At 34.6% G+C, this 27872-nt stretch overlaps 2 protein-coding genes across 3 annotated transcripts; one reads left to right on the forward strand and one right to left on the reverse strand.

Annotated features, from left to right (window-relative positions):
- Positions 1-10791: 10791 nt before the first annotated feature.
- Positions 10792-13838, reverse strand: LOC120190637 (mitogen-activated protein kinase homolog NTF3-like). Its single transcript, XM_039193682.1, has 3 exons — positions 13422-13838; positions 12726-13152; positions 10792-11768 (listed from the first exon to the last, which is right to left on the reverse strand). Exons 2-3 carry the CDS (start codon positions 13146-13148, stop codon positions 11262-11264), a joined length of 930 nt encoding a protein of 309 aa, XP_039049613.1. The 5' UTR covers positions 13149-13152; positions 13422-13838; the 3' UTR covers positions 10792-11261.
- Positions 13839-18094: 4256 nt separating this feature from the next.
- On the forward strand, positions 18095-21708 carry LOC120190631 (cyclin-T1-3-like). Of its 2 annotated transcripts, XM_039193673.1 has the most exons (7): positions 18095-18227; positions 18796-19008; positions 19216-19297; positions 19695-19829; positions 19914-20086; positions 20210-20361; positions 20757-21708. In XM_039193673.1, the coding sequence occupies exons 2-7, from the start codon at positions 18815-18817 to the stop codon at positions 21416-21418; spliced, it is 1398 nt and encodes a 465-aa protein (XP_039049604.1). In that variant the 5' UTR covers positions 18095-18227; positions 18796-18814; the 3' UTR covers positions 21419-21708. The 2 variants fall into 2 exon arrangements, with proteins under 2 accessions (XP_039049604.1, XP_039049605.1); XM_039193674.1 differs by lacking the exon at positions 19914-20086 and having other exon boundaries at positions 19695-19858.
- Positions 21709-27872: the final 6164 nt, after the last annotated feature.

A 27872-nucleotide genomic window follows, 5' to 3' on the forward strand; every position in this document is an offset into this window, starting at 1 on the left:
ATGCTATTGCGAGTGTAGAAGGTAACTCGAACAGTCGTGAAACTGTTATTTTGCGTACGAAATTACGTTTTCGAATCGTGATTTGAAATCATAGTGTAAAGGGTAACTATTGAAGTGAGGTGATGTTGTCGTGTCACCTATTCTTGGTCCAGTTTCGTACCAACTTCATGTCTGATAATGTATCCAGGGCTTCTTTTTATTCCAACCCCAGAATCTGGAATGAATCTGCCTTCACTGTGAAGGCACCTGAGTGTGAGATTTCTATCTTCGGTGAAAAAAGGGTTTCTGCATTAATCAAAACCTTCTTGTTTTGCATTTCAGATGTTCTCAATTAAATCTTATCATACATATGTAATATCAGATTAGATGTGTGTACTGAAAAAAATCTAGAAACAAACACTTGACAGAAAGAAGATTATGATACAATTTTAGTTCTAATTTTCCACTTGCCCCAAGAAGGGAGATGAAGTAAACAATTATGTGTTCTAGAAGCATGCTTTCTTGGAAATACGGTAATAATTATCTACATGAAAGCAGTAATTGGTATAGCGGGAGAGGAGCCCAGTAATCAACTCTCTTTCTTAAACTAGTAATTTAAAAATGTCATAAAGAATAATGTTTTTATTATTAGGAGAATCAGATTAAACGTGTGTTTGATTGATATTATGTTTCTTATTTATATATATATATATATATATATATATATATATATATATATATGGGTTATGATACACTCACACAATATAAAATTATTTTAATTTTACATAAATTTAGGACTGTTTGATAAGCGAAAATAGATGGTTGAGATCAACTCTTTGTTTTCTTTTTCAATGAATATATTCTCATTTTATATCGTTAATCTCAGCCATCTATTTTCAATCATCAAACAATCCTAAATTTGTGTAAAACTAAAAGAGTTCTACACTATGTAATAGGATTTTATCCCATATATATAATTCAAGTTAATGAATCGAATTCATGCATTCTCCATTCCTTCACTAGAGTCAAACTGTCTATTCCGGTTAATCATTGATAATAAATATGCTTGCACAATAGTAGCTGAGCTGGAAGATGGTTCTAGGAGGTTTGTTATAACTGTATGGCTAGTGCATTGGTTTAGAATGATCTAGGGATTTTGTATTGTCCATATATGTGGGTTTGCAAATGAGAATTATAAGGCATTTTGTTCATTTAAACAATTTTTTTTATTTTTCTCAACATGGTATCGAGAGTCTTGGGACCTGCAGGGTCTTCTTCTTCTTCCTCGTTGTGCTAATCGTTCTTCTTTGTTTCTATTTTCCATGGGTGATCAGTATGGGTCGTCGGTGGCAGTATTTCAAAAGATATTCACTAATAAATGTCTGAGTGTCGTTTTGGACGAGCGTAATTACTTGATGTGGAAATAACTTGTTCTTTTAGCTGTTAGGAGACACCGCCTTGAGAAACTTCTCACCGGTGAAGTTACTCTGCCGCCTACAACGATGACTCTAGAGGATGGTTCGATTACTGCTAATGAGGCGTACAACACTTGTGACACATGATAATGCTTTGTCTTCGTGGCTTTTATCCACGATAACTATGTCGATTCTCCCTCATTTGGTTGAGGCTGATACGGCGGCGCAGGTCTGGTCCACATTGTAACACCCTCAAACCAATATGGGTGATCCGATCCGATCCAGGGTGTCACATTAAGGCCACCGGAGCGACCCAGACTAAAAATCCTGGAAAATTTAAAATTTTTGTTAATCCATTTAAAACTGTAAAATAATTTATAGATAAAATACAAGTTCAAAAAATCATTTATATATTAAAAATAGAATTCAACAATATCCAGTAATAAAACGAGTTTCAGGCTTGAATATAAAAATAGAATACAACCTACATGCCCCCTAATTACATGCACAGTACTCCGCAAGCAACGCTGGTGAAACTCCGTTACTGATGTCGATAAAAGCACATGATCAAACTCTTTAACCTGAAATGGTAAATAACAGAGTGAGCTTTGGGAAGCTCAATAATACAGAATTACCAGATGAATGCAATAGGTCATCGGATATAAGGTAAAACATAAATTTTCTTAATGATACAGAACATCATCAAGTTCTAGTAGTGAGTTCAGATTCATTAATTAATTTTTCAGGTAACAGTCGAGAAACTTACAGTCTAAAGGGAATGTTTAGAGAAACATATTCAGGAGACTGTGAGGATGAGTCTAGTGTATTCCAACAAAACCAAAGGAAGTGTACCGATCTTTTAAAATAGTAACATTTTAAAACATATTTTAAGACCATAATAATACCCTCTAACCGAACATCGATATGCAGTTCCCTAGAACTGCATCTATAAGGACTTACCCTAGGCCCATTGGGCATAGGAGCCAACCTAAGGGAGTATCTTAGGGCTTCAGATCCTACCCAAGAGTGTTACCTAGGGCCTAAGAGCCTACCCGGTAGAGTACCTTGAGGCCTTATAGCCTACCCCAGTGTCACCTTAGGTCCTTAAGGATTTACCAGCTTGATCAAAATTGAACCTCCATACTCCAGAGTCATACCCAGATAATATCCAAATAAATTGATTCATACAATAAACATTAGATTCCATGATCCATAAATAAGACATGATTATATTTTCCAATGAAAACATGTAAACATAGAGCACATATCATATAGCCATAATTCATAAATAGTAAATCAATACATTATTAAATCAGTAACTTCGGTAAATCATATTTCAGAACAGATAAAATAATCATATAGCACATAGGGAACACACTATTAGATTCAGTTATTTTCTGGAGGTACTTGGTATTTATCAGGTAGGGAACCATGAAACTTCTGTAAATTGATAGAATTTTAGAAACAATATCACTATTAAAAAGGATTTGATAACTAACAGATTAATTAGTCATTCATAAAGCGATACATCGAGATCATTTAGTATTCAGATATATCTGAAGAGTATTCAAGAACTGTTGCATCAGAATTACTTAAGATTTGGATATTTCAGGGGTGATTCCTTCAATCAGATTCAAAAGTGTATTTTAGTCATTTTTATCTATGAGATGTTTTAGTATTTAACTAAATAAAAGTAAAACGATGATTTGTAATATTCCATATTTGTAACGAATTATCGGCTTCTGAGTCCAATCAAGTTATACATTTCTCATCATTGTAATACTTAGCAAGACTCTGGTAGGAATACTTCATGGATATTGATTTTTTTCATACCGACTGCACTATGTGACCGAACAAATCCACCTTCACAAATATTCATGAACAGATCCTGGTGAAGCATAAATATATTCATGCAATAATTATTCTAACTCTCGAATCTTAACAGTAGAAAGCATGGCCGATAAGCTTAGGTCGTGATGATATTTAAATAATTTAGAATCTCAAGGGTATCTTAGTTATTATGGAGCTCAAGGGTACTTCGGTCATATTGGAGCTCAAGGGTACTTCGGTCATATTTGAGCTCAAGGGCACTTCGGTCATATTGGAGCTCAAGGGTACTTCGGTCATATTAGAGCTCAGAGTATTTTGTTCAAGTTGAAGTTCATGGGTGTTCTGGTTATTTTAGAGTTTAGGGGTATTTTAGTCATTTCATTCAATTCAATCTTTCCATTTAATTCAATAGGTTTATTTATTTATGTCATTTCGAACAATTCAGACATAAAAAGTACTTTCATGGTATTAGCCTTTAAGTACTTGCTCAGAAATCGGCAATTCTAGGTCTTGAGCCTTTACGGAGTTTATGAATTGATTATCAATGATTTTTTGAACGAATCATGAAATTAACAGGTGAATTAGTAATTTTATCGGGTCGAAAACGAATTCTCATGTCAAATCCACTAACAAGGGCAATTTCATGTCATTTTTACATCTCAGAGGCAATTTCATAATTTCTTATCCAAGTATTTTCAATATTATAACTTTTAATGGGAATAATCAGAATTTAAGGTTTATGCGATTAATCACTGCACTGATTAATCACTGAACTTTGAATTATTTATTACTAGACTTCTAATTTCTGATAGAGTCATCCGAGTCTTATTCAGTTTACATACTTTTTATTGTATTTGGATTGAGTTTAGAGATGATTAACGACATATATATGAGAAAATATATTCATCAATGCACTAACCAATCCAACATATTCCATAAAGTATGCAAAAGGTAGTAATGTATTACCTCAATTTTTGAGCCACATCGGTCAACTATTTAACACTATTCGATCTCTCTTGAACTTGAATTCGAAGTCCCATAGTATCTCAGGTACATAATAAAACAACTTACATCAGAAACTGAACTTAAAAGCAAAAATTAGATCAGATAGGAAGGTAAATCAGTGATAAACAGCTTACTAAGTTTGAATTTGACGAAATGTGCTTCGGATTCGAACTCAGAACGTCGAAAAAATAAAATATGACTTTTTGGAAATTTTAACTTTTTGTGTCAACAGTCAAACTTAGTTAAAGTCAACTAGTTTGATCAACGATTCAAGTCAAAGTCAATGAGTTTGGTCAATAGTCAGGTCAAAGTCAATAGTTTGGGTCAAAGTAATGGGTCAAACGATTCGGGTTGACTTAGGGTGGTTCAGGTTGACTCGGTTCGAGTTGACTCAATCTGGTTATAGGGTGTTCCATGATCGAGGAGAATCCCCACTTACACACAATAACATGTAACAGCGATAGGGTCTGGGACGGTGGATGATCACTCTAACAGTTCCTAACATAAAAAATAACATCTCAATCAACCCAAAAATTAACCAAATCGAATGAAAAAGAAACTAAGAACTTACTCTCGACGAACGATGAAGGAGAGACGGTGGAGTGTTCTATCGGTTGGGTTTTGAGCGAACGATAATAGGGAGTCCAGTGCTAGGGGCGGTGAGGCAGAATGACATCTAGTTTGACCGAAAATTAAAGAAATCAACGGTGGCCGACGGGTTTTCAATGAACACTCGAACTCTGATTCATGAAGATAGACGGAGTTCCACAATAAGGAGTTAGAGGGTGGTTTTGTGCTTCATCGGGGAATTGGGCCTAAAATTGGCCTGATATATTGAAAATATATAAAATATTTATATTAATTAAACATTAATTGTAGCTTAGTTTGAATGGTTAGGGTATAGGCGTGATATACAGTAGGACACATGTTTAAATCTTGAACCACACGTTTTTCTTTTTATTTTTTTTGTCAAAAAATTATGGGTAAATTACACACAATGCCACTAATTTCCTTAGAGTTCATCTTTTTCGCTCAAAGTTCTATCATGTAATCAACTTAGTCCATAATTCTCTTATTTTCTTTTCATTTTTAATTCCAAACTTTAATATTTCGTAATTCAATCCTTGACTAAAATTCAGGGTGTTACACACATTGACTAAGTTTTTTGCGAGTAAATATACAACGACAATGATGAACCTTCACTTTTGCCTAAAGGCCATCTGTAAGGGCGAGTTGAGCATGAAAGAGTTCATCTCTCAGGTTAAGGAAATCTGCGATGCATTCGCCACTTACGGCTGTCCTGTTTCTGAGTTTGAGCAAGTGGCTATTATCTTGAATGGTCTCCATGTGAATATCATTCATTCATCGTGGTGATAACTGCCAGTCGTGAGTCATTTTCTCTGGATAGGGTTATTTCAGTTCTTGTTGATGTCGAAATCCAACAACATATGTCTGAAGAGACTGATACTCTCTTAATCAACGCTAATGTTGCTTAACTTTCGGTTATTGATCATTATGTGCACATGAATCTTCACTCTTCTGGTTTGTGTTCTATTTCTTCTTCGTTGTAACAGACATGTCGTGGTCGTGACAAACCAAGGATCCAGTGCTAGCTTCGTGGCAAGGTTTGTCACTTGGTCGATAGATGTTGGTATCGATTTGACCAGAATTTTCAACGTGCTTCACCTAATGATCGTCCTTCTTCTAATATGACTCGTGTTCCCTCTGCTCAATTATGTTCTTTTGTGCCAAATTTTTCTTGTGGTTGTGGTCATTCTGGAGTATGGGGTGGTAACTCCTCTATCATGGTTGCTCAATATGCATCGAAATCGGATGGGAAATGGTTTGTGGACTCTGGAGCCATATCACATAACTTCTAAAGCTTCCAATGTTATTGGAGGTGCAGAATACACTGGAACGTGTAAGCTTGTTGTTGGTGATGGTAATGGTTTGTGAATCTCTAAAATTGGTCAATCTGATTTGATTACTTTTAGTCGCACTTTACATTTGAACAATCTTTTTCATGTTCCACATATTTCACGAAATTTGGTCTCATTTTCTACTCTTGTTAAAGATAATCACGTTTTTCTTGAATTTCATGCTCATAGATGCGTAATTCAGGATGATAATTCGAATACGATCTTACTTGAAGGACGTGAGACGGATGGACTTTATGAGTTTGATTCTCATTTTTTGCATAATAATATTCGTGTTGAATGTAATGTTGCTCATGGTGTTGTTGATGTTGGGTTATGGCATAGACATTTAGGGCACCCTAGTCTTGATATTGTACTTGTTGTGTGTAGAAATTGTAATGATGATGCCACCTTAACTAATGATATCACGATTTATTATGCTTGTCAATATGAGAAGAGTCATGCTTTTCCATTTTCTTCTCCTCACACCCTTTATGTCGATCCCTTTCACTTAATTTTTACTGATTTATGGGGTCCTTTGCATGTTACATCCAATAGGTATTGCTATTATGTATCATTTGTTGATGCTTGTACAAGGTACTCTTGGGTTTATTTGTTGAAAGAAAAATCTCAAGCTTTGTATGCTTTTTGATTGTTTCAGCGGATGGTTCGGGTGCAATTTGGCAAGGAAATTAAGGATGTTCAAAGTGATTGGAGTGTTGAATTTCAACCATTCACTAAGGTGCTTCAGGAGGAAGGAATCCGACATCGACTCACATGCCCTCACACTTCTCAACAAAATGGTGTTGTTGAAAGTAAACACGATATTTCGTCGAAACGACACTGACATTATTAGCTCAAGCCTCCTTACCATTAAAATTTTGGCCATATATTATGATGACGGCTGTGATTTTAATCAATTGGATGCCTACCCAGGTTCTTCAAAATTCATCTTCATTCTTGAAGCTATTTGGGAAAATCAGTCCTATGAGCATTTACAAGTATTTGGATGTAAATATTTTCCTTGCCTTCGTCTGTTCGAATTACACAAGCTCATCTTTCGATCACAAGCATGCACATTTATTGGCTATAGTGTGCAGCATGACAGATGCTTGTGTATGGCGTCGAATGATCGGATTTATATCTCTCGACACGTAAAATTTAATGAATCAATGTTTCCTTTTGCAGGGTAGAATTCATATTTGACACGTTCTTCTTTAGGCTGCTCTCTTTCTTACACCACCATTGATGTGGTACCTGGTACTGCATCAGTTTTACGTAATCAAGAGCCTTCATTACAATCTTCGAATAATTATGCTAATCTCTTGGCAGATTCTTCTTCATCGTCTACTGCTCCGACTGTAGTCATGGTGGGTGATATTCCCCTCGATTATTCCCCTAGACAACCTACTCCCACCGTGCAAACTGATGTGACAAATAATGATGATTCACAATCGCCAAATGATATACTTAATGCCAGTATTACTCCTCCTTTACCTTCTAATGCTCACTCGATAGTCACTATAAGCAAAGCTGGAATCTAAAAGCCAAAAGTTTTCAATGTTCAAGTCTTGCTAGATAGTGATGAACCCATCATGTTTCATCAGTCGTTGATCTCTTCTACTTGGAAAGTTGTTGTCTTGGAGGAGTACGATGCCTTGGTTCGCAATGACACATGGCATCTTATTTCGTTACCTTCGGGTAGGACTGTTATCGGGTGTAAGTGGTTGTTTCGCATTAAGAAAAATGTGGATGAGTCGATAGCTAAGCATAAAGATCGGTTGGTGGCGAAAGGCTTTGCACAAGTTCCCGGCTAAGACTTTCATGACACTTCCAGTCCGGTTATTAAGCCATATAATGTCAAGGTGGTTTTGTCTCTTTCGGTCATGCATGGATGGAAACTACGCCAAGTTGACATTAATAACGTTTTCCTTAATGGAAAACTTCATGAGGAGATCTTCATGGTTCAACCTCCTGGATTTGAACAACATTCTTCCGATGGTAAACAATTGGTGTGCAAACTTGATAAAGCGTTATACGGTCTTAAACATGCACCTCGTAGTTAGTATGCTAAGTTACGTTCATTTCTCATTCACATTGGATTTCGCGGGACACAAGCTGATGCTTCCTTGTTTATTCGGTGAAATGGTGATTGCTCGATTTATGTTCTAGTATATGTGGATGATATTATTGTCACAGGGCATAATATTGATGATGTGGAACAAGTCGTATCTTTGTTGGGGCATGAGTTCTCTCTAAAATAGTTGGGATATTTAAATTTTTTCTTGGGTTTGGAAGTTTCTCGTGATACTAACGCTATTGTTTTACGCAACACAAATTTATCCTTGAAATGCTTGACAGGACGGGTATGCGAGGTGCACATCATGTTCTTACTCTAATGGTTGTGGCTCCAAAGCTTTACAACGATAGAGGAAGTCCGTTATCAAATCCTTAACTATACATGAGCATTGTTGGAGATCTTTTGTACTTGAATCACAATTGTCCTAATATTGCTTTTAGTGTCAACAAAGTCACTCAATATATGCATGATCCACGAGAGCATCATTGGGTCGCTGTAAAACGTATCTTGCGTTACTTGAGTGGTACACTTGGCTTTGGTTTGGTTTTTCGAAAGTCATGATTGGGGTTCAACTTGGAAGCTTTTGTGATGTTGATTGGGCAAGCAATGTTGATGATCGACGCTCAATTTCAAGATTGTGTTTTTCTTGATGGTAATCTTGTTTAATGAGGGTCTAAACGCCAACGTTCGGTGTCTAGCTCGACCACGGAGGTCGAATACCGTGGCATTGCTGATGTTGTTGCTGATATTACTTGGATTGAGGTATTATTAGAGGACATGGGTATGTCATGAACCAACACTCCCGTTGTATGGAGAGATAACACAAGCGCAATTGCAATGAGTGTCAATTTGGTGTTTCACTCTCGTTCAAAATATATTGAATTAGATCTTCATTTTGTTCGGGAAAAGGTTGGAATTGGCACAGTTTGCATCAACTATGTTCCTGCCTATCATCGACAGGCGGATGGTCTTACCAAACCCCTCTCACGTGCTTATTTTTTCTCATTTTGCCACAAGATAAAGGTCTCGGACAGAGCTCTTGAAGTCATGGAAAGTAGGGAGAATGTTAATCATTGATAATGGATATGCTTGCACAATAGTAGCTGAGCTAGAAGATGGTTCCAGGAGGTTTGTTATAACCGTATGGCTAGTGCATTGGTTTATAAGAATCTAGGGATTTTGTATTGTCCATATATACGTGGTTTGCATATGAGAAATATAAGGCATTTTGTTCATTTAAACAGAATTTTTTATTTTTCTCAACAATTCCAAACCCAAAAGACACGTCAATGTAGTCCAACTGCTGTTTCTTCAATAATAATATATATAGCCATGTGAATATTACATGATAAAATGGGGTTCCAGTTCCAAAAGCTTACAAGGAATCCATAAACTATACCCTTTTTACAGTTCAATATTATCACAACTGCATCCGATTCATATTGCCTAATAAATTCCCATAGAAGATATTAATTCAAAGGTTCACATAAGCTTGCCCAGAGCATCTGTGATTTGATTTGCTCCTGCTAGCACTACTAAAGAATAAGGGGTTTTAAAGAAGATTCGTGTAGACAAGTTAGAAAGGGAGTATCATTATATCAATCAATCAATTAGATGGTTGATGCTTTTTTTGTAGTGGTTCTATATTTACTTAATTCAGCTCTTCCAAGTGGCAAACAGAGCCACAGAGAACTAATTCTCCCAGGGAAAAAAGAAAATACTTCAAAGATATATTCGTGAGTCAACACACCATTATCCGCTACATAATCTTTAACAGTAACTAAGTTTTTCACATTATTTTCAAATAAGCAAAGTATATATGATACACCAGTAACCAAAAATCGAGAGACACTCAAAAGTATTGTATGACACATGAAGCTTTACTGACGAACAATTTTATGTTTTTGGAAAATTCATCATTTGGATTTCGGAGATTAGATTCAGTGGAGCATTTGTTTCAGGACAAACTTCATAGGACGTGGCCCCCCTCGTAAGAAAAAAGAGAAAGGTGGATGGTGGGTCATAAGGTTAAAAAAAGTTGGCCCTGTCATGGAGTTTAATGTAACACAACAAAAGCCAAGCAGGGTGTGGAAAGAGACCAGCGAATCAAAGGTGGACCCATCTCCATCTAAGGGCTTTCTGTACAAAATCTGAAAACAGATATGGCCACTTTTTTTTTCTTCTTTCCGATCGGCTCCGGTATATGTGATACTAATTATAATTTATGCGGGCTTCATTATTTAAAAAGATGCACCCTTTCTCGTTAGATAAAACAGTTGGGCTTTAGATTACAGATAAATGGAAATGGAAATGGAAATGGAAATGGAAGATAATACTAAGCCAACACTGAATATATTTGTATACATAATGTTGCATACGTTCATTGCCCAAATCCCCTTCAACCATGCTTCTCGGAGCCAGAAGCATAAGCGAGCATTTGAGAATCAGCAGGTGAAAAATCAACTACCCAACGAGGAAGCAGTTTTTTGTTCTTCCATACAAACTACACAGCTCATAATAGTAGTTATCGATCTCTAAGAATAATTTACATCTGTTAGATACATACAACAGCACCCTTCTATACAAGTTTGTAAAGGAAACAGAACTTCTACAGTTAAGAGCTTGAGCACTAAAAGAAGCTCAAGCTCTTGACGCAAAATTTAGTTTACATGATATGGTCCCCAACTGACAACTAACACATCATATATGTTTTTCAACATTATGGGAAATATATAATAAGTTCCGAATACATAAATATAGCATCTAACATCACAAAGAAAAACCAGGCTCATCAGCAGTAAGACGTTGTCATTGACTTGACTACTGAACCAAGTGGAAGAAAAATAGATTAGACGCACACTCTGCCATCGACTGTTGCAACTTCGGGATGGTAATGAAGCATTTCCTTCCACATCGTCTCTCTGATCATCTCTTCCCCTAAATCCTCATCTATGTCAAGATCAAGTGGCACCTGGGCTGGAGGATTAGAGTTTGGATCATACAATGGTGCCATATAAGGGTGTTGGAGCGCTTCAGTTACACTAATCCTTCTTTAAGGGTCAAAAAAAGCATCTTTTGCAGTAAATCAATTGCCAAAGGATGGGCATTCGGATAAAGATGGGAAAAGGAGCTTCCAAGGGAATATGGAAGTGATTTGATGTATTTCCTTGCCTTGGGGTTATCAATAAATTCAAGATCCTCCTCCTTCTGGCTGCCAAGGATGTTGATGATCAGTTTAAGTTGATTGAGACACTCTGTGCCGGGGAAGATGGGTTTCCGGCCAAGAAGCTCCGCAAAGATGCATCCAACAGACCAAACATCAATAGATGTTCCATAGTTGTCGCAGCAGAGGAGAAGCTCAGGGGCCCTGTACCAGCGAGTGACAACATACTCTGTCATGAATTGACCCTTGGCATTGCTAGTGCGAGCCAGTCCAAAGTCACAAATTTTAAGGTCACAATTTGCATTGATAAGAAGGTTTCCAGGCTTCAAGTCTCGGTGGAGAATATTTGCTGAGTGAAGATATTTTAGGCCTCGAAGCAACTGCAAGAAGAATAATGAATTACAACCCCCAAAAGTACAGAATTTTGTAATATTTGATCATTTCCAAGTTACAATAGAAGCTTTAATGCAGAATACAGAAGCACAATCCCAACATAATTATCTCAACCGAAGTACTATATAAAATTCATGCTATATACACTGAAATCTCTTTACATCCAAATGACTTTGAAAAGTGGCAGTCAGACAGATCAGAGATGCAGCTAAATGGGATAGGCTTCCTAAGAAATAATTAATGAAGAATAGTACGCCAATATTAATTTGCATAAAGCTTGCCGATGCATAACCATACCAGATCCATTAGTGAATAACTAACTACACTTGCAATATAAGCCACTGCATTAATGCCTGAATGCTTGAATGCCTAGCACATGTTTCTCCCTAAACCTACCATTAGCGAACTCCAATCCCTAATTGTTAACTGTTACCTAGTCATGTTAAAGCATCAGAGATCAATTAGCTGAAACAAACGTTTTCATCCACCAATGGTTCAATCAGGTGCTAAGAATAAGGTCAACATTCCATGTAGTCCAGACATAAAACATCTAAACTAGTAAATGCCAGTATAACATAAATCATCAAATGTTATTGTTAGTAGCAACACAAAAATATACAACATGGCATCCATTTTGCGAATATGCAGATTCAAAATTCAACAATTCAATTTATCGCATCTTTGTCTAATCCTCATTTAACGAAATACAATGGTTTATACTTTGATGTAAAGTTGATATCAAGGAGTGTTCTATTAATACACCCACAACAAACTATCTAGGCGGTAAGCACAAGCATTTGGAATTGGAACTCCTTAGTTTCTCACTCATCTATATGAACTTTGTTCAACTTAAATGTAAATAATGTAATGCCACCTAGCAAGAGAAGTTATGCATATTAACCAAATCAACTAATCTGTGCCTTTGCAAAGGGATTGGTAGATACCTGGAAGAGGAAATACTGACAGTGATCATTGGTAAGCACTTGAGGAGACTTAATGATTTGATGCAAATCGGTATCCATAAGCTCATAAACCAGATAAACATCCTTGAAGCTTCTCCTATGAGTCGGCATCATGACATCTTTCAAAGCAATCACATTTTCATGTTTAAGATGCCTGAGAAGCTTCAATTCACGCAGTGTTCTCAGAGCATCAACACGATTGTCAAAGGCATTGTGTATCTTTTTAATGGCAACTTTCTCGTTGGTTTCTCGATTCACAGAGGAGCAAACGATCCCATATGCGCCTCTTCCAATAGGTTTGATGGGCACATATTTGGTGTCGATTTCGAACAACGTTTGCCACATGGAATAGTAATGTTTTCCTTGGTAATGAACACCATTTGGAGGCTCAACTGGAGTTGCCATTTTCCTGACTTAACCAAAAATTTTGAAAGAGGAAAGAGAACTAATTGAATTACTATCGCAATTCTAGTGTGAACAAAACTGTTCTGAATAAGCAGAAAAACAAGTTCCTATTTTGTTTTCACTTTGTTAATGATTAATATACTAATCGAGTGGAAGGCGGTCCGCTTTATCATACAATTAAAGGAATTTTTTTTAATATATATATATATATATATATATATATATATGAAAAAAGAGGAAATAACTAAACAGAGTGAGATCCTGAAATAATACCTGTTTTGGTAAAAAAAAAAATCTTATCGGTTCTTCTTTATTCCAGAAGAACTGAGTTTCAAAATTTCCCGCGATACAGAAGCATCACAACTGATACTATCGACCAATCCACCTCCGAATTTATTACAAATTTTCTTAAAAACAAAAAAGGGGAAAACTAAAGCTCAATTAGCTCCGAAGAAACCCTAATTTAAACAACGTCAAGGTTGGATTTTGAGCAGAGAGAAGTCGATCCCGACTATGTAAATTCACGCCGAGCTCAAAACTGAAGTCTTCAGGGTGTCGAATATTCAGAGGGAAAAGAGGAACTTTATAATGCAACTATCTTTTGTCAACGATGACGATGCGGTTGGTTGGGATCTTTTCAAAGCGAAAGATTCGTTAATTCATCGCCATCCGATCAGAACAACGACGAAACAAAACAAATTATTGTGTTTTATTTAATTTTATATTTTAATTTTATGATATGCTTCTTAATTTAATTTTTTGTTCAATGTTTACAACAGTCTGGATTTTGGGTATGTGTTCCCCTGACCATGTTGAATGGGGACCCGCCGTAGCATTGGCAAAGCCAAGTAAGCGAGCTTTTTATTAAATTGGCTAAACTCACGATATAACGCACTCAAAATAAATAATTCACGATCTAATGCACTCCCTATATTATTTGCTGAAATATAGTGAAATCAACAGTGTGGTCATAGGTCGCCATGCACTCCGGGCGACCTTGTAGGTCGCCATGCACTTCGGGCGACCTACCCTTGCTCAAACAGAGAGAATGAACTTGTTGCATGGCACATGCACGTCCTTGTAGGTCGTCATGCCCTCAGGGCAACCTTGTAGGTTGTCATGCCCTCCGGGCGACCTTGTAGGTCGCCATGCACTCCGGGCGACCTACCCTCGCTCGACTGCCCTCGGATTCCCTCGCATAGCTCGCTCGGTTGCCCTCGGATAACTCGTTCGGATGACCTCGGTCGGATGGCCTCGGATGCTCTTGGATGGCCTCAGATGCTCTCAGATGGCCTCGGATGCCCAGCGTGTTGGGACGTGCATGGCACATGCAATCTCTTGTAGTTCACCGGGAAGACATGGTGACCTAGTAGGTCGCCCGGAAGGCATGGCGACCTACGGCCAACACTGTGGATTTCACCTTATTTGAGCAATTAATCTTGGGAGTGCTTTATCTCGTGAATTAATTTTTTCCAGAACATTATCTCGAAAGTTTTGCCTATTAGATTAAATGGTAAATTATGTCAAATACAATTAAATATCAAAATTTAATGGATTTTATTATTAAATTTTAAATTAATATAATTCTAATATTAAATTTTAATTTTAATTTAAACTTAAATTTTATTATTAAATATTAATCTAATAAATTTTAATTTAAACTTTAAATATATTAAATTATTAGTTTAGAAATAACATAATGATATAAGTAATTATTTTATTATTATATCAATATAAATTTTAAATCAAAATCACATCGTTCTATAATTTCTAATGTGATCTTTTTAATGTCTAAAATGATCTAAAATAATATTATTTTATTTAAAAATTAATATATATATATATATAACACTAACATTTTTTATAAAAATCTAATATTTATTCATTAAGTTAATATGAAATCTTATTATGATTTTAACAAAAATAAATATAATTAAAATTAATTTTATGATATATTTTATAATATTTATGATATAATTTAAAAATATCATTCATAATTTAATTAAAAATAATATTATTTATAATATAAATGTATTGCTTTTATATATGAATTTTATAATAAAATCTTATAATATTTATAAATATTCCTTTTTATAATATTATTTATAAAATAAATAAAACTAATTTCAGTTACAATTTAATATATATCATATTTTTTTAAAATAAAATAATTTTATCAACGGAGTTGGTTCAAGTGACAAACAGATTAATATCGCTTAAGCAAATCTAGAGTTCTAGTCATTGTATATGCATAAAATTCTCGCTGGAAAATTTACCTACCACATCAAGATGTGTGACCCATGTTGATCTAATATTAATCAAAATAAAACCTTAAAAACATGGAAGACAATAAAAGAAAATAAAAAATAATTTAAACTCAAATCACGTTAGAATATTTCACCATTTATCACTAATTTCATTCTTTGAGTTCATGACGTTATATTTCAAAATACCTTTTGTTGGACTCCTCTGTGCCAAGAATATTCGACTGTGACACCAAAAAGAACGAACGAGTCCTAAAGTTAGTGTATCAGTAAAATTAAATATTTTGGTATACCAACAATCAATTGGTTTAGTGGGATGAGACACTAGACCTCTTAAGTAAGGCCAGTGATTCGAATTCTGACGTTTGCGAATCGAACAAACTGGGTTGGGAGAGTCGCTCTCGCCTCTGCAGTACTCGATCTGAATTAGTCGGTTAATAGATCGGATACCAGTGATTAATTCAAAAAAATATTTTGTTAAACTACACCAAAATTAAATAAATTTAATCACTCATTTTTTTTACTAATATAATCTTTTCCAGGATATTATCAAACTAACCAAATTCATCAGATCAAAACAATAATTAAATAATTATATTATTTCATAAAGCATCAACAAATTATTATTAAACTATTATTATCAAGAAAGTAATATAAATAATTATAAGGGAATAACAATTAATTTAGAAGAAAATTGATATAATTTTTAAATATTAACTATTAAATTTAGTAAATTATTTTAAAATAAGATCAAATTGATAAATTATTATTATTATTAATATCATATATCATATAATATGATCTTAAAAATAAATCATGTATATCATTCAAAGCACTTCTTTCCTCATCTTATCAAATTAATCCATATTTTAAAAATTCACACATTCAATTATCGATTAATTCTCATAAAGGAATTTAGTTAAATCCGACAAATCAAACTAAATGGGATATGAATCCCCAATAAAATAATAATCAAAGTATTAGATAAAGTACATAAATGATTTATCGATTGATGATCTTTCGTTAAGTTTCTTGGCTAATAAAAGTTACAAAATGGTCTCCTGACTATATGATGATGCTCTGTTGAGTCTACATACTATTAAAAGTTATAAAATGATCATTCGGGTATTTATATGTTCCAAAATCGTCATTTTCCATCAAAAAATTAATGGTTATCTGAGTTGGACGTTAACATGTTGAATATGATATGATAAAATCTGATATCAGATTCTATAATCGTTTGAGATATATGTTATGGATTGACTCTCTGTATACATCATATCGTCAAGCTAGTGCTTGAAATATTATGTTGGTAAGTCAGTGTTTGAAAGCAACCACAGTGCATGTAGACATCATTAAAATATGATTTTATCATATCTCATTCATCAGTTTTACGTCCAGCTCGATCGTCAATTTTTTTTAAAAAAAATACGAGTTTGAAATATATGAATAGTCGAGTGACCATTTGTAACTTTTAATAGTCATAATACTAAAAAATATCATCCTGTAGTAGATGGATCATTTATATATTATACCCTAAAATAATTTCCAATCATCAAACTTTAAAAAAGATCGTATATTTAATTAGGCGTCATTACACAACGGAAGGCTTGTCATTGTCACTGTGTTTTGCAGTTATGATTGGCGGATTGTGAATACTCTATTTCAACCCCAAGTTCATCAACAACGTTTGAAACCTAGTAATGGAAGGTTGTGAAAATGAGATATTCATCCACACCATTGATGCTGAAACTTTGGATTTTATCGTATTTTCTACATAACCAAACAAAAGAGAAAGAGAAATCAGATTCGAAAGATGAGAAAAGGAGAATGAAGGCTATCAAATCTCAATCCAAGCTTTCGTTGGTAAGAACTAAGAAGTGATGTCAGACAACCAAGGTTTTGACTTTTGAGAGAATAAAATAAATTTAAGAGTTTTTAATGGTTTTTGAAGATAATAGAAAAAATAAACTTTCAAAAGTTGAAGAGTCAAATTAAAAATCATTTTTTTGCAGGATTTAAATTAAAAATTAACTTTTTATTTATTAAAGTGTAATATATTAAAGTAACAAAAATTAACGATTCAATAGTCAAAATATAACAAATAAAAAAAATATAAACGACTGAAATATTACTTTTTCTCAAAACTATTGATCAAGATAAGACATACGCAAACTACTAGTTATCTTCAGTGTAGTTTATCCTAACTTTTTATGTAGTAACATTTTTCTTGGTAAATGATATGAAAATTCGTGGTAAACTGCCTACTGTTCATTTAACTTTTAGGGTGCTAATATTTTAGTCACAAAAAAACTTTTTTAATTTAGTCACTTAAATTTTTCATATTATCACATGATTAAAAAAATATGTTGTTTCATTGTAATTTTTCCTTATTGATTCATAAATATGTAGTTTTAGGTGACCAAAACGTTAATTCTCTAAAAGTAGAGCTATTTAAGTAATTTACCCGGAATTTATTGAAGAATTCAGTTTAACGGGATGCACGCGATAGCCTTAGGCGAGTAGAATTTAGAATCAGAATATTATAGTATTAGATTCCAACTTGGAAACCAGCTGGACGCGCTCAGATAACATACTTCACGCGCATACTTAGCTGAGAAGCGACGCTTTTATTATTAAACAGAAAAAAAAGGAAAAAGAAGACTTAAAAACTGGAGTCAACTCTGTAAATAATTTTGCCTGAAAACCAAACAAACAGCTGAGTTTCAAGTTCAAAGGCAACGGAATTTAGGGTTTTACTGTTCACAGAAACGGTACCAAAATTACCTTATCTTTTTAATAAAACCTTCCTCAGGTAATTCTTCCTTTTTTTCCCTCACTTTATCTGTTTCTTTTTCTAATTTCCATTTTCCCAGATTACTTTATTGCTTAATTCGTTGTGTTTTGCGTTAATTTTAATTATGTTTGTTATTTTAACCCAAATTGGAAATTTTCTCCTCCGGCTGAGAATTTCAAAAGAATTTGAATTAGATTTGTTAGTTGCTCTCTCTCCCTCCCTCCCTCCCTCTAGTCTTCTCCCCCCCTTTTTCTAATTTTGGCCACAGTTCATTAAATATTAGGATAATTCGGGATGAGAACTTTAATTTCCTTGAAGGGTTGTTTAATTTCTCTGAAGGGGTTGTTTAATTTCTCTCTATAACTGAAACCCTTTCCTTTTTGGTCAAAAGAACCCTCTCAAGTACCACAGATTATTTCTTCTAATTATTGATTGCGGTATGGATTTTATTGATATTTTAGTTGCTGTCTTGTTATGTTGTTTTGACGTTTTAATTTTACTTCGCTTCCCTCAGTTTAATAGAAAGTCGTTAAATTATGATAGTATCATTGCTTTTATTGAGCGGCTCGTTATACTTTTATTGTAGTCTGGCAAAACAGCTGCACATGGATTTGGCCTGTGCAGCTATAATGTGTTTATCAGAGGAGCCTCATTCATCTACACGCAAGTGGTATTTCAGCCGAGAGGAAATTGAGTATCATTCTCCATCTAGGAAGGACGGAATCGAACTTGGAAGAGAGGAGCAGTTTCGTAAGTCGTATTGTTCGTTTCTTCAAGAGCTTGGAATGAAGCTTAAAGTGTTAAGTGCAGGGACTACGTCTATTTGAAGTTCTTTACTCTGACTTAATGAGATGTTAATCACATTCCTATATCACTATTTAGTCCTTAGTTTGGCAGTTTTGTGGTTGTTTCTCATATTGCTGTTGAAGCATTAACTTTCATTTTGTGTTTTAGTATGTGACTATGTGTAACAATTTGTTAAGGCGATTGACAAATTTACTTGCAGGCCTCAAGTAGCAATAGCATGTGCGATGATGCTGTGTCACCGGTTTTACATGCGTCAATCTCATGCAAAGAATGATTGGCAGGTAGATGCTGTAATTATGTTACTCTGTTTTAATTCTTCCTCGCATCTTTCTCATTCTAAACATGGAACTTTATGTTGAGTCCATGGGTGCTAATAGTGAAATGATGCAATTGTGATTTACCTTTCGCTAGACCAATAATGAGCAAATAGTTAGATTATCATGATCCGCATTCTTTGGAAGCAGAATACCATTGATTTCATCGTAGAAATGAATGATTATAGCATAGTATCATTACATGCTATTGCTTATTTTTGGATATTTATTAGTTTTTTCCATGTCTGATAATTGCCTTATGGAACACTTGGTTATTTTTAGCAAGGAGAAAGTGTATATTAAGTTGTTCAAATATTGCTGGGATTAGTTTTCTCATTCCTAAACATGTTGGTGAAATCTGTAGACTATTGCAACTGTAAGCACATTTCTCGCATGCAAAATAGAGGAAACACCACGCTTGTTGCGGGATGTTATTGTTGTGAGCTATGAAATTATCCATAAACGGGATCCCTCTGCTCCAGGAAGAATCAGACAAATAGTAATGTTGATTTTCCTAGCTCATCTGAAGTACGTGTTTTCTCCATATCATGCTTGCCTAATGTATTTCCTCTTTTGCCACCAGGAAGTTTATGATAAGCAGAAGGAATTGATATTGGTTGGGGAGAGGCTTTTGTTGGCAGCAATTGCTTTTGATCTTGATATTGAACTTCCTTACAAGCCCCTTGTTGCGGCTTTTAAGAAATTGGAAATTTTTCCTAACCTCTTAAAAGTGGCATGGAATTTCGTTAATGATTGGTGAGGACTTGCTGATTTGTTCATTATGAGAAAGCTACCTATATTTATGCTATTGTTGACTTATTTTAGATAATTTCATTATGTCTTCATGATATTAAACACCTAACTGAATTGAACTAGCAGGCTTCATACAACCTTGTGCTTGCAATACAAACCCCATTACATTGCAGCTGGTTCCATGTGTCTTGCCGCTAAATTTCAAAAAGTAAAGCTTCCTATAGAGAAGGGCAAAGTATGGTGGCTGGAATTTGATATTTCACCTAAACAATTACAAGGTTTGTACTACGGCTATCTTCCTAGCTTCACATGTATCAGCTTTAATTCTTACTTGTGGTCATTATATTTTGTAATGAACAGGAACTATAGTTGATAATTAAAAGAGTGGCTGTGGTAATATACTCCCTACAATTTGTGAAAGTGGTACACATTGATCATGCAGAATTTTCTTTTTCAAATCACCTTCGTAACCTTACCCCGTGTTTTTTCTATTATGTAAAAATATAAATGACACAAGCTTATTGGAACGTCTCCTGAACATAACATGCATGATAGTTCTTAATCCTTTTTCTCCTAGAAAAGGAAAATTATTTGGGATGATCATCTTTCATTGCTTTGATGTGTGCTTAACTATTTTGGCTCAAAATTTGAACTCTACGCCAAAAATTTGCAGAGGTCACTCAGCAGATGGTGAGGTTGTTAGAGCAAGACAAGAGTCGAGCTTTATCATCAAGACATGAGAGGGCCAGTCAATCTGCTTGTTTAGCTGGAAAGAGTCAGAGTCAGTTTGTGGCTGGAGCTGAGAATAGTAAAGTTGGCAAATCTATGGACAGTTGTGTCAGCCAAGTTAGAGTGAAACAAGTTTTCCCTTATCAAGCAAATGATATTGGTGCAAGTAGTGTTGTTGAGGATGGCAACGATAAGGATCAGCCAAGAACGGAGGAATCTGACCAGAACCCAAGTTTTAAGACTGTTTCATCAGTAGCCTGTGACAACAAACAAGTAAGTCCAAAAGAAAGTTTACCAAGTCAAACCAGTGATAGTGGTGCAAGTACTGTTGTTGACAGTGGGGAAGGTGAATGTGGGCTAAGAACAGAGGAACGTCCTCTGAATGCAAGTGTTAAGATTGTATCTGTTCATAATACCTTTAGCAAGATTGATGCCGACCGGATTCGAGAGACCTTCAAGAGGAGAAGATGTGATAGAGCTGCAAATTTTAAGTGCGTGGAAATTAGAGATGACGAGGTAGACAGTGAAGCCTGGATAGAGAGGGAGCTGGAGATTGGAATAGAGTTGGAATCTGCCTCTTCCCAGAAGCGAGAGAGGGCGCGCTGAGGTTTTGAAATTGACAAAAGTAGGTCATTGATACTTGCTAATTGAATATCTTCTTTTACTTAAGTGCAGCAAAGACTGGATTATTCCATTGGCTCATTTATAGCATTACAAGAAAGACTGGATTCTGTTTCACTCTTAGAACAACTATATTCTTTCCCCGTTGTAGTACACAATAGAATTATTAGAACATTTTTTCAAGAGATTGTATTTGTGTTTCAGATCATTCGTGCAAGAATCACACCCATTCTTTTGCGTTGGATTCTAAATGTATAGATGACCCACAATTTGTAGAAAAGATTCATTATTGTACGCTCTTAGCCACTATTTAATGGGAAAAAATGGAAATGGCTTCGTTACTAGAAAATGCAGAAGTATATTCTCTAATTTTATTGATTTGGTTGAGTTACATATATTTTATCGAGATGGTTAGCTTCTCATGATTCCGCCTTAAGGCTTGGGCTTCTGGGAAGAAATTTAAGAGACCAGAAAAATGCTGAACAGAATCTCTCTCTTTGATATTTCCTCAAAAGAAAAGCTCATGTGTATTACTTCTACTCTTTTCTTTATAGCAACATGTGTTCATGGCCGCTCTACATTTTAAATGTATTCCTTAGTTGGATGGTATTCCTTCCAACAATAAGGGGGCCGGGATTTGAACTTGGTTCAAGTTTCATATTGTTCTTTTTCAAATGCAAGTAAACACTAGAATTAGGGTATGAAAAAATGAGGTCTTTCTTAGTTGGCCGATAATCTCAACTGCCCCTCCTTTACTGTACTGTTCGTACCAAGCAGCAAGGAAGTACTAAATTGTGTGCCTTTTGCTTTTGGTATAATTCAACTTCATCTTCATCTGAAAGTATCTAATTTTTGTAGACGTACATGCATACGCATGTAAATATAAATATGTAAGTATACGTATATACACAGAAATGTAATGATTTTGGTTGATTGGATTCCTTTTATTTTATGATCTTTTCGTCAAAAGATGAACAAAAAAATGAAACAAAAGAAGACGTTTAATACAAGTCATTCATAAAGAAGGATAAACATTACTTTTTGAAATATATGATGGGAAAGTTTCGTTTCGACAACTTAATTACTTTCTCTGATGGGTTTTCTGTTCTGCTGAAACTGATCTATTTTCTACTGCTAAATAACTTGGTTCAAGTTACTGTGGTTAGAAGCAGAAAAACATTGAAGCACTTATCTTTTCACGTGGAACCCCCCATTGCCGTGAAAAGCAAGCACATAAAACTCTCAACCCACCATATTCTTCCTCCAAAGCTCCGGGCAGCAGCCATGTGGGTGTTTTTTAAAATTTTTCCTTCCAAGTTTCTCAAGTACTCCAATAATCTGGAAAAAGAGATATGCTGAAAGGAAAAGAATCTGGTCAAAACTGTCTTATATTGTGATCCTTGAAACAAAGCTCCTTTCTTTTCTAGATTTTTTTTAATGGAGAACATGATCCATCAAGATCTCATATCGGAAGAATCAAAGGAAAAAACTTTTATCAAAGTGGTCTGTTCATAGATGGAAACTCAAATATGTACAAGCTAAAGTGTTTGAATCATTGGGCCGACTGCCTGATTCATTTTTACCAAAGACGTCAAACTCGTGGAAAATCTTCACCATTATTGTAGGAAGATTCCAAAACTATACAAATAAATAAATAATTACATTAAACTCCTCTACTTTCAAAAAGAAATCTCTCATTAAAAACCAAAATAGGCTCGTACACATTAGAAATGTATCAAGCAAATAATTTGGTTAATAAAATATGTTTTTTTTATCACACTCATGATGTTTACTGTGTTTGAATTCGAGATTTTAAAAAATAACAATAATTTTTTTATCACCAAAATCGTTTAGTTCGTGCAATATAAATTTATTTAGATATATTATTCAACGAAAAATCAATTTGATTTTTTTCTTCAAAATAAATTACACCTTAACCCTAAAATATATGATGATATGGGCATGGTTTTTAGAACCGGACCGGTTAGCGAACCGGCCATACTACCGGTTCACTGGTTCAACCGATTCGACCGATCGGAAGAATCGAACGACGTCATAATTATTTAAAAAATTAAATAAAAATACCAAAAATATTTAATAAAAAATAATTTTTTATATCACAAGTCATATTCAAAGCAAGTTATAACATATATAAGTTAAAACCCGTAAAATCAAGTGAAACAAAATGATTCAAATTAACTACAACATAATATTTAAGATAAAACATATTAAATAATAAATATAATTATATAACTATAATTAAAAAATAAATTTGGGGTTAAAAAAATCATAACAAAATAATAGAAGTAATTTGACATTCAAAATCATGGAGCCTTTTGGTGAGCATTGAGTGAAATATTCTTTCACTTCAATCAAGTTCGAATTTTAGGCTTCAATCGAGCTTCTAAATTTTTTTTGAGTTCAAGTCTTTTCGAGTTCAAGTTTCAATATTATATTTCGAGTTTGAGTTGAACTTGATAATTTTTAGCTTGTGAGTTTGAGTCGAGTTGAGCTTACTTTTAAAGTTTTCAAGTTCGAGTCGAGCTTAACAATACTCGAGTTCGACTTGGCTTGTTTAACAAACGAGTCATTTGGTTTAAGTTTTTAAAAAAAAAATTGGCGGTTTTTTTCGGTTTTTACGATTTTCAGCCGGTCTAATTCGAACGATTCATCAGTTTCGGCCGGTTCACTAGTAGCAGTTCAACCGGTGTAGATTGAACCGAACTAGACAGCGATTCCCAGTTAAACCGACCGATCCAATCTGATTTTCAAAACACTGGATATGAGGGTTGATTAGGTGGGGGTGATAGAAAGCATATATTCTGCCATGACAATGTCTTTGTCTTCTTCTTAAGACGGCACGTTTAAATCTTACACACTTTAAACCGCCTTTTAAGGTCTTTGCGGTTTTATTTTTTGACTTAAAAAAAGTTGCCATATGAATATAAAAGCATAAGCAACAAATGAGGCTAAACAATTGAAATCAGAAGGAAAAAGAATGCTCTCATGTATATATAGAGAGTTAGATTCCACTTGCATAATTTTTTTTTAATTTTATACATATATTTAAGATTATTGGGTGAGTGAAAATAGATAGTTGAGATTAAGGATATGCATAGGTCGGGTTGAGTCGGATTTTTGGTTCACCACGACCCAAGAACAAGGAATCCTCCACCCGAGATCTGACCCGACCCGACCGAAACAAGATTTCGCCCGACCCAGACCCAGACCCAGCGCGATATATAACTTAAAAACCCGACCCGACTCGAAATAATATATAGAGGGGTATTATTGTAATTATTCCTAAATATATAAGGTAAAATATTTTTTTTTCAGGACGGGTCGGATATTTTTACCCTAAATATGAATCCGATCCGACCCGAACATCACATTTAAAAAAAACTCGATCCGACCCAATCGGGTCGGAATCCATCGGGTTCGGGTCCCATGCCCATCCCTAGTTGAGATTAACTCCTCATTTTTCTTGCAATAAATATTTTTTTATTTCTTACTGTTAATCTCAACCATCTATTTTCACTTTCGATTAACGTATATACCTATTGGATTGGTTCATGAATATATTGAAACCATATCCATCGTTCATCATCTATGATATTAGATATCAAAATCAGATTATACAATCATTGAACCAAACTATAGTCTATAACCAATGTATCATTCATCATCATAAACCATGTTAGATTATATTTCAAGGAAAAATAAACTTTTTTTAAATAATAATTATAGCATTTAATATGATGTTGGATATCAAAATTAGATCTTATAATTATTGTGCGCTAGTTATTAATGTAATATAGTGTTGAGATATAAACAATTTGAATTTTCACAGGATTATAAATGATTGTTCCAAGTTAACGTCTCTAATTCAAGTTTTGTCTTTTGCTTGGACTCGTCGAGAGTCTAATGATGTGGTGCATGCTCTAGCACGGAAAGTTTCATCATATGTGGACCATAAAAATTGGGAGAGAAACCCTAATAGTATATTGTATATTGTATATTGATTTGATGCTTCTGATTAGGGATATAGGAGTAAAAAGATATAATATATCAACATAAAATAAAATATTGTGTAATAAATGATATTTAACATAGTTTAGTTTTGTCTATGTGAGAGAAATAAATAATTTATAACAAATGTAGAGATGAGCACGAGTACATGAAATTCCTAATTTTACAAGCCAATATATATCTTCGAACATGATGTATCTCAAAATACTCTCTCAATATATTTACAAATTCTATCATTGTAATATATACTCCAAACGTTACATATATGACCCAAAAAAAATTACATCTCTTCGAAATAATTATCTCTCAAAATTCTAAAGGTTAATGTTGACTAAAGCACCGAAAGGTGCATACAATTAATGCACCGAAAGGTGATTTGTTTTTTTGTTGAAAAATGGATGGTATATTTACACACTTTAGTCACTAAATTTTAGGGTATTTATAAATTAGTCCTTAAGCTTTAACTATAAATACCCTAGCTCATTTAGATTCAAAACCATCTCAAAGCATTCTAGCTTTCTTCCAATACTAGAGAATTTAGAGAGTTTCTTGAGAGTTGTTTTCTTTTTTTTTATCAAGAGAGAATTATCATTGTTTTCTCCTTGGTAGATCGAGAGAAGTTGTAATTCCTATTTTCTCATAGTGAAATTCTTCTACCGTTGTCGTGGTTTTTAGCCTATATTATTTAGGGATTTTCCACGTAAATTTTGTCTCTTTTATCTTCATTTTTATTTTCTCAAATTATCAGTTATGATTTTGCTATATTCGATAGCCGTCTTCCGCAACAATTGGTATCCGAGCCAGATTAGAGTGTGTAATATCTACTTATTGTCTTTGTGGTTACCACCAAAAGGTGGATCATCCAACATAAGAAAGTAAGAAGTTATTACTCATTCTTTGAAGGTTTCAGAGAACTATTCACGATAGTGAAATTGTTGGAGCTATCTGTAATAGAAGCTATGGCAACGAAATTTGATATTGAAAAATTTAATGGGATAAATTTCTCATTGTGGAAATTGAAGATGAAGGTCATCCTGAGGAAAGACGGTTGTCTAGCAGCTATCAGTGAAAGGCCGGTAGATTTCACAGATGATAACAAATTGATCAAAATGGACGGGAATGCTATGGCAAACTTTCATATAGCATTAGTAGATGAAGTATTGTCAAGCATCGAGGAGAAGAAGACATCTAAGGAGATATGGGATCATCTCACCAAACTGTACGAGGCCACATCGTTGCACAATAAAATTTTCCTTAAGAGGAAATTGTACACATTCCGTATGCTAGAATCTACTTCAGTGACAGAGCACTTAAACACACTAAACACTTTATTTCTCAGCTTACATCCTTAAGTTGTAAAATAGGAGAACAAGAACGTGTTGAACTTCTACTTCAAAGTCTATCGGATTCGTATGATCAACTCATCATCAACTTGACAAACAATAATGTCACCAGTCTAGTCTTTGATGACGTTGCAGCTTCTGTTCTACAAGAAAAAAATCGACGCAAGAACAAGGAAGACAGACAAGTAAATCTGCAACAAGTAGAAGCGTTGACAACGATGAGAGGGAGATCAACAGAACGTAGCCAAAGCAGCAGTCACAAAATGGTAGATCGAAGTCGATGAGCAAGAAGAATTTAAAGTGCTACAACTGTGGAAAGAAGGGTCACTTGAAGAAGGATTGTTGGAGTCTAAATAAAAACTTCAATCCACAAGGCAATATTGCAAACACTTCAAATGATGGAGATGCTCTATGCTGTGAAGCGTCAACCACAATGGAAGGTAGAAAAAGATTTGCAGATATATGACTCATTGATTCAGGAGAAACATATCACATGACCTCAAGAAGAGAATGGTTCCATCATTATGAATCTGTCTTAGGAGGATCTGTGTATAGTTGCAATGATCATGCCTTAGAGATCATTGGCGTATGAACCATCAAATTGAAGATGTATGATGGAACAATTAAAGTTGTTCGAGATGTGCGGCACGTGAAAGGCCTGAAGAAAAATTTATTATCCTATGGATTGTTGGATAATAATGCAAGCAAGATTGAAACACGAAAAGAAATCATGAAGGTGTTTCGTAGAGCGCTTATGGTGCTGAAAGGAGAAAAGATAGTTGCAAACTTGTACATGCTGAAGGGAGAGACTTTGTTAGAAGCAGAAGCCTCTGTTGCCTCATGTAGTTCAGATTCTGCAATGTTATGGCATCAAAAACTTGGACACATGTCAGAACAAGGAATGAAAGTCCTTGTGGAGCAAAAGCTACTTCCATGCTTAACAAAGGCAACACTTCCTTTGTGTGAGCATTACGTAACAAGTAAGCAACACCGGTTGAAATTCAACATGTCAAATTCTAGAGGAAAAAGTGTTCTAGAATTAGTTCATTCTGACATATGGAAAGCAC

This window comes from Hibiscus syriacus, unplaced genomic scaffold, assembly GCF_006381635.1.
Source record: "Hibiscus syriacus cultivar Baekdansim isolate YM2019G1 unplaced genomic scaffold, ASM638163v2 tig00116962_pilon, whole genome shotgun sequence".
NCBI classification, from domain to species: domain Eukaryota; kingdom Viridiplantae; phylum Streptophyta; class Magnoliopsida; order Malvales; family Malvaceae; genus Hibiscus; species Hibiscus syriacus.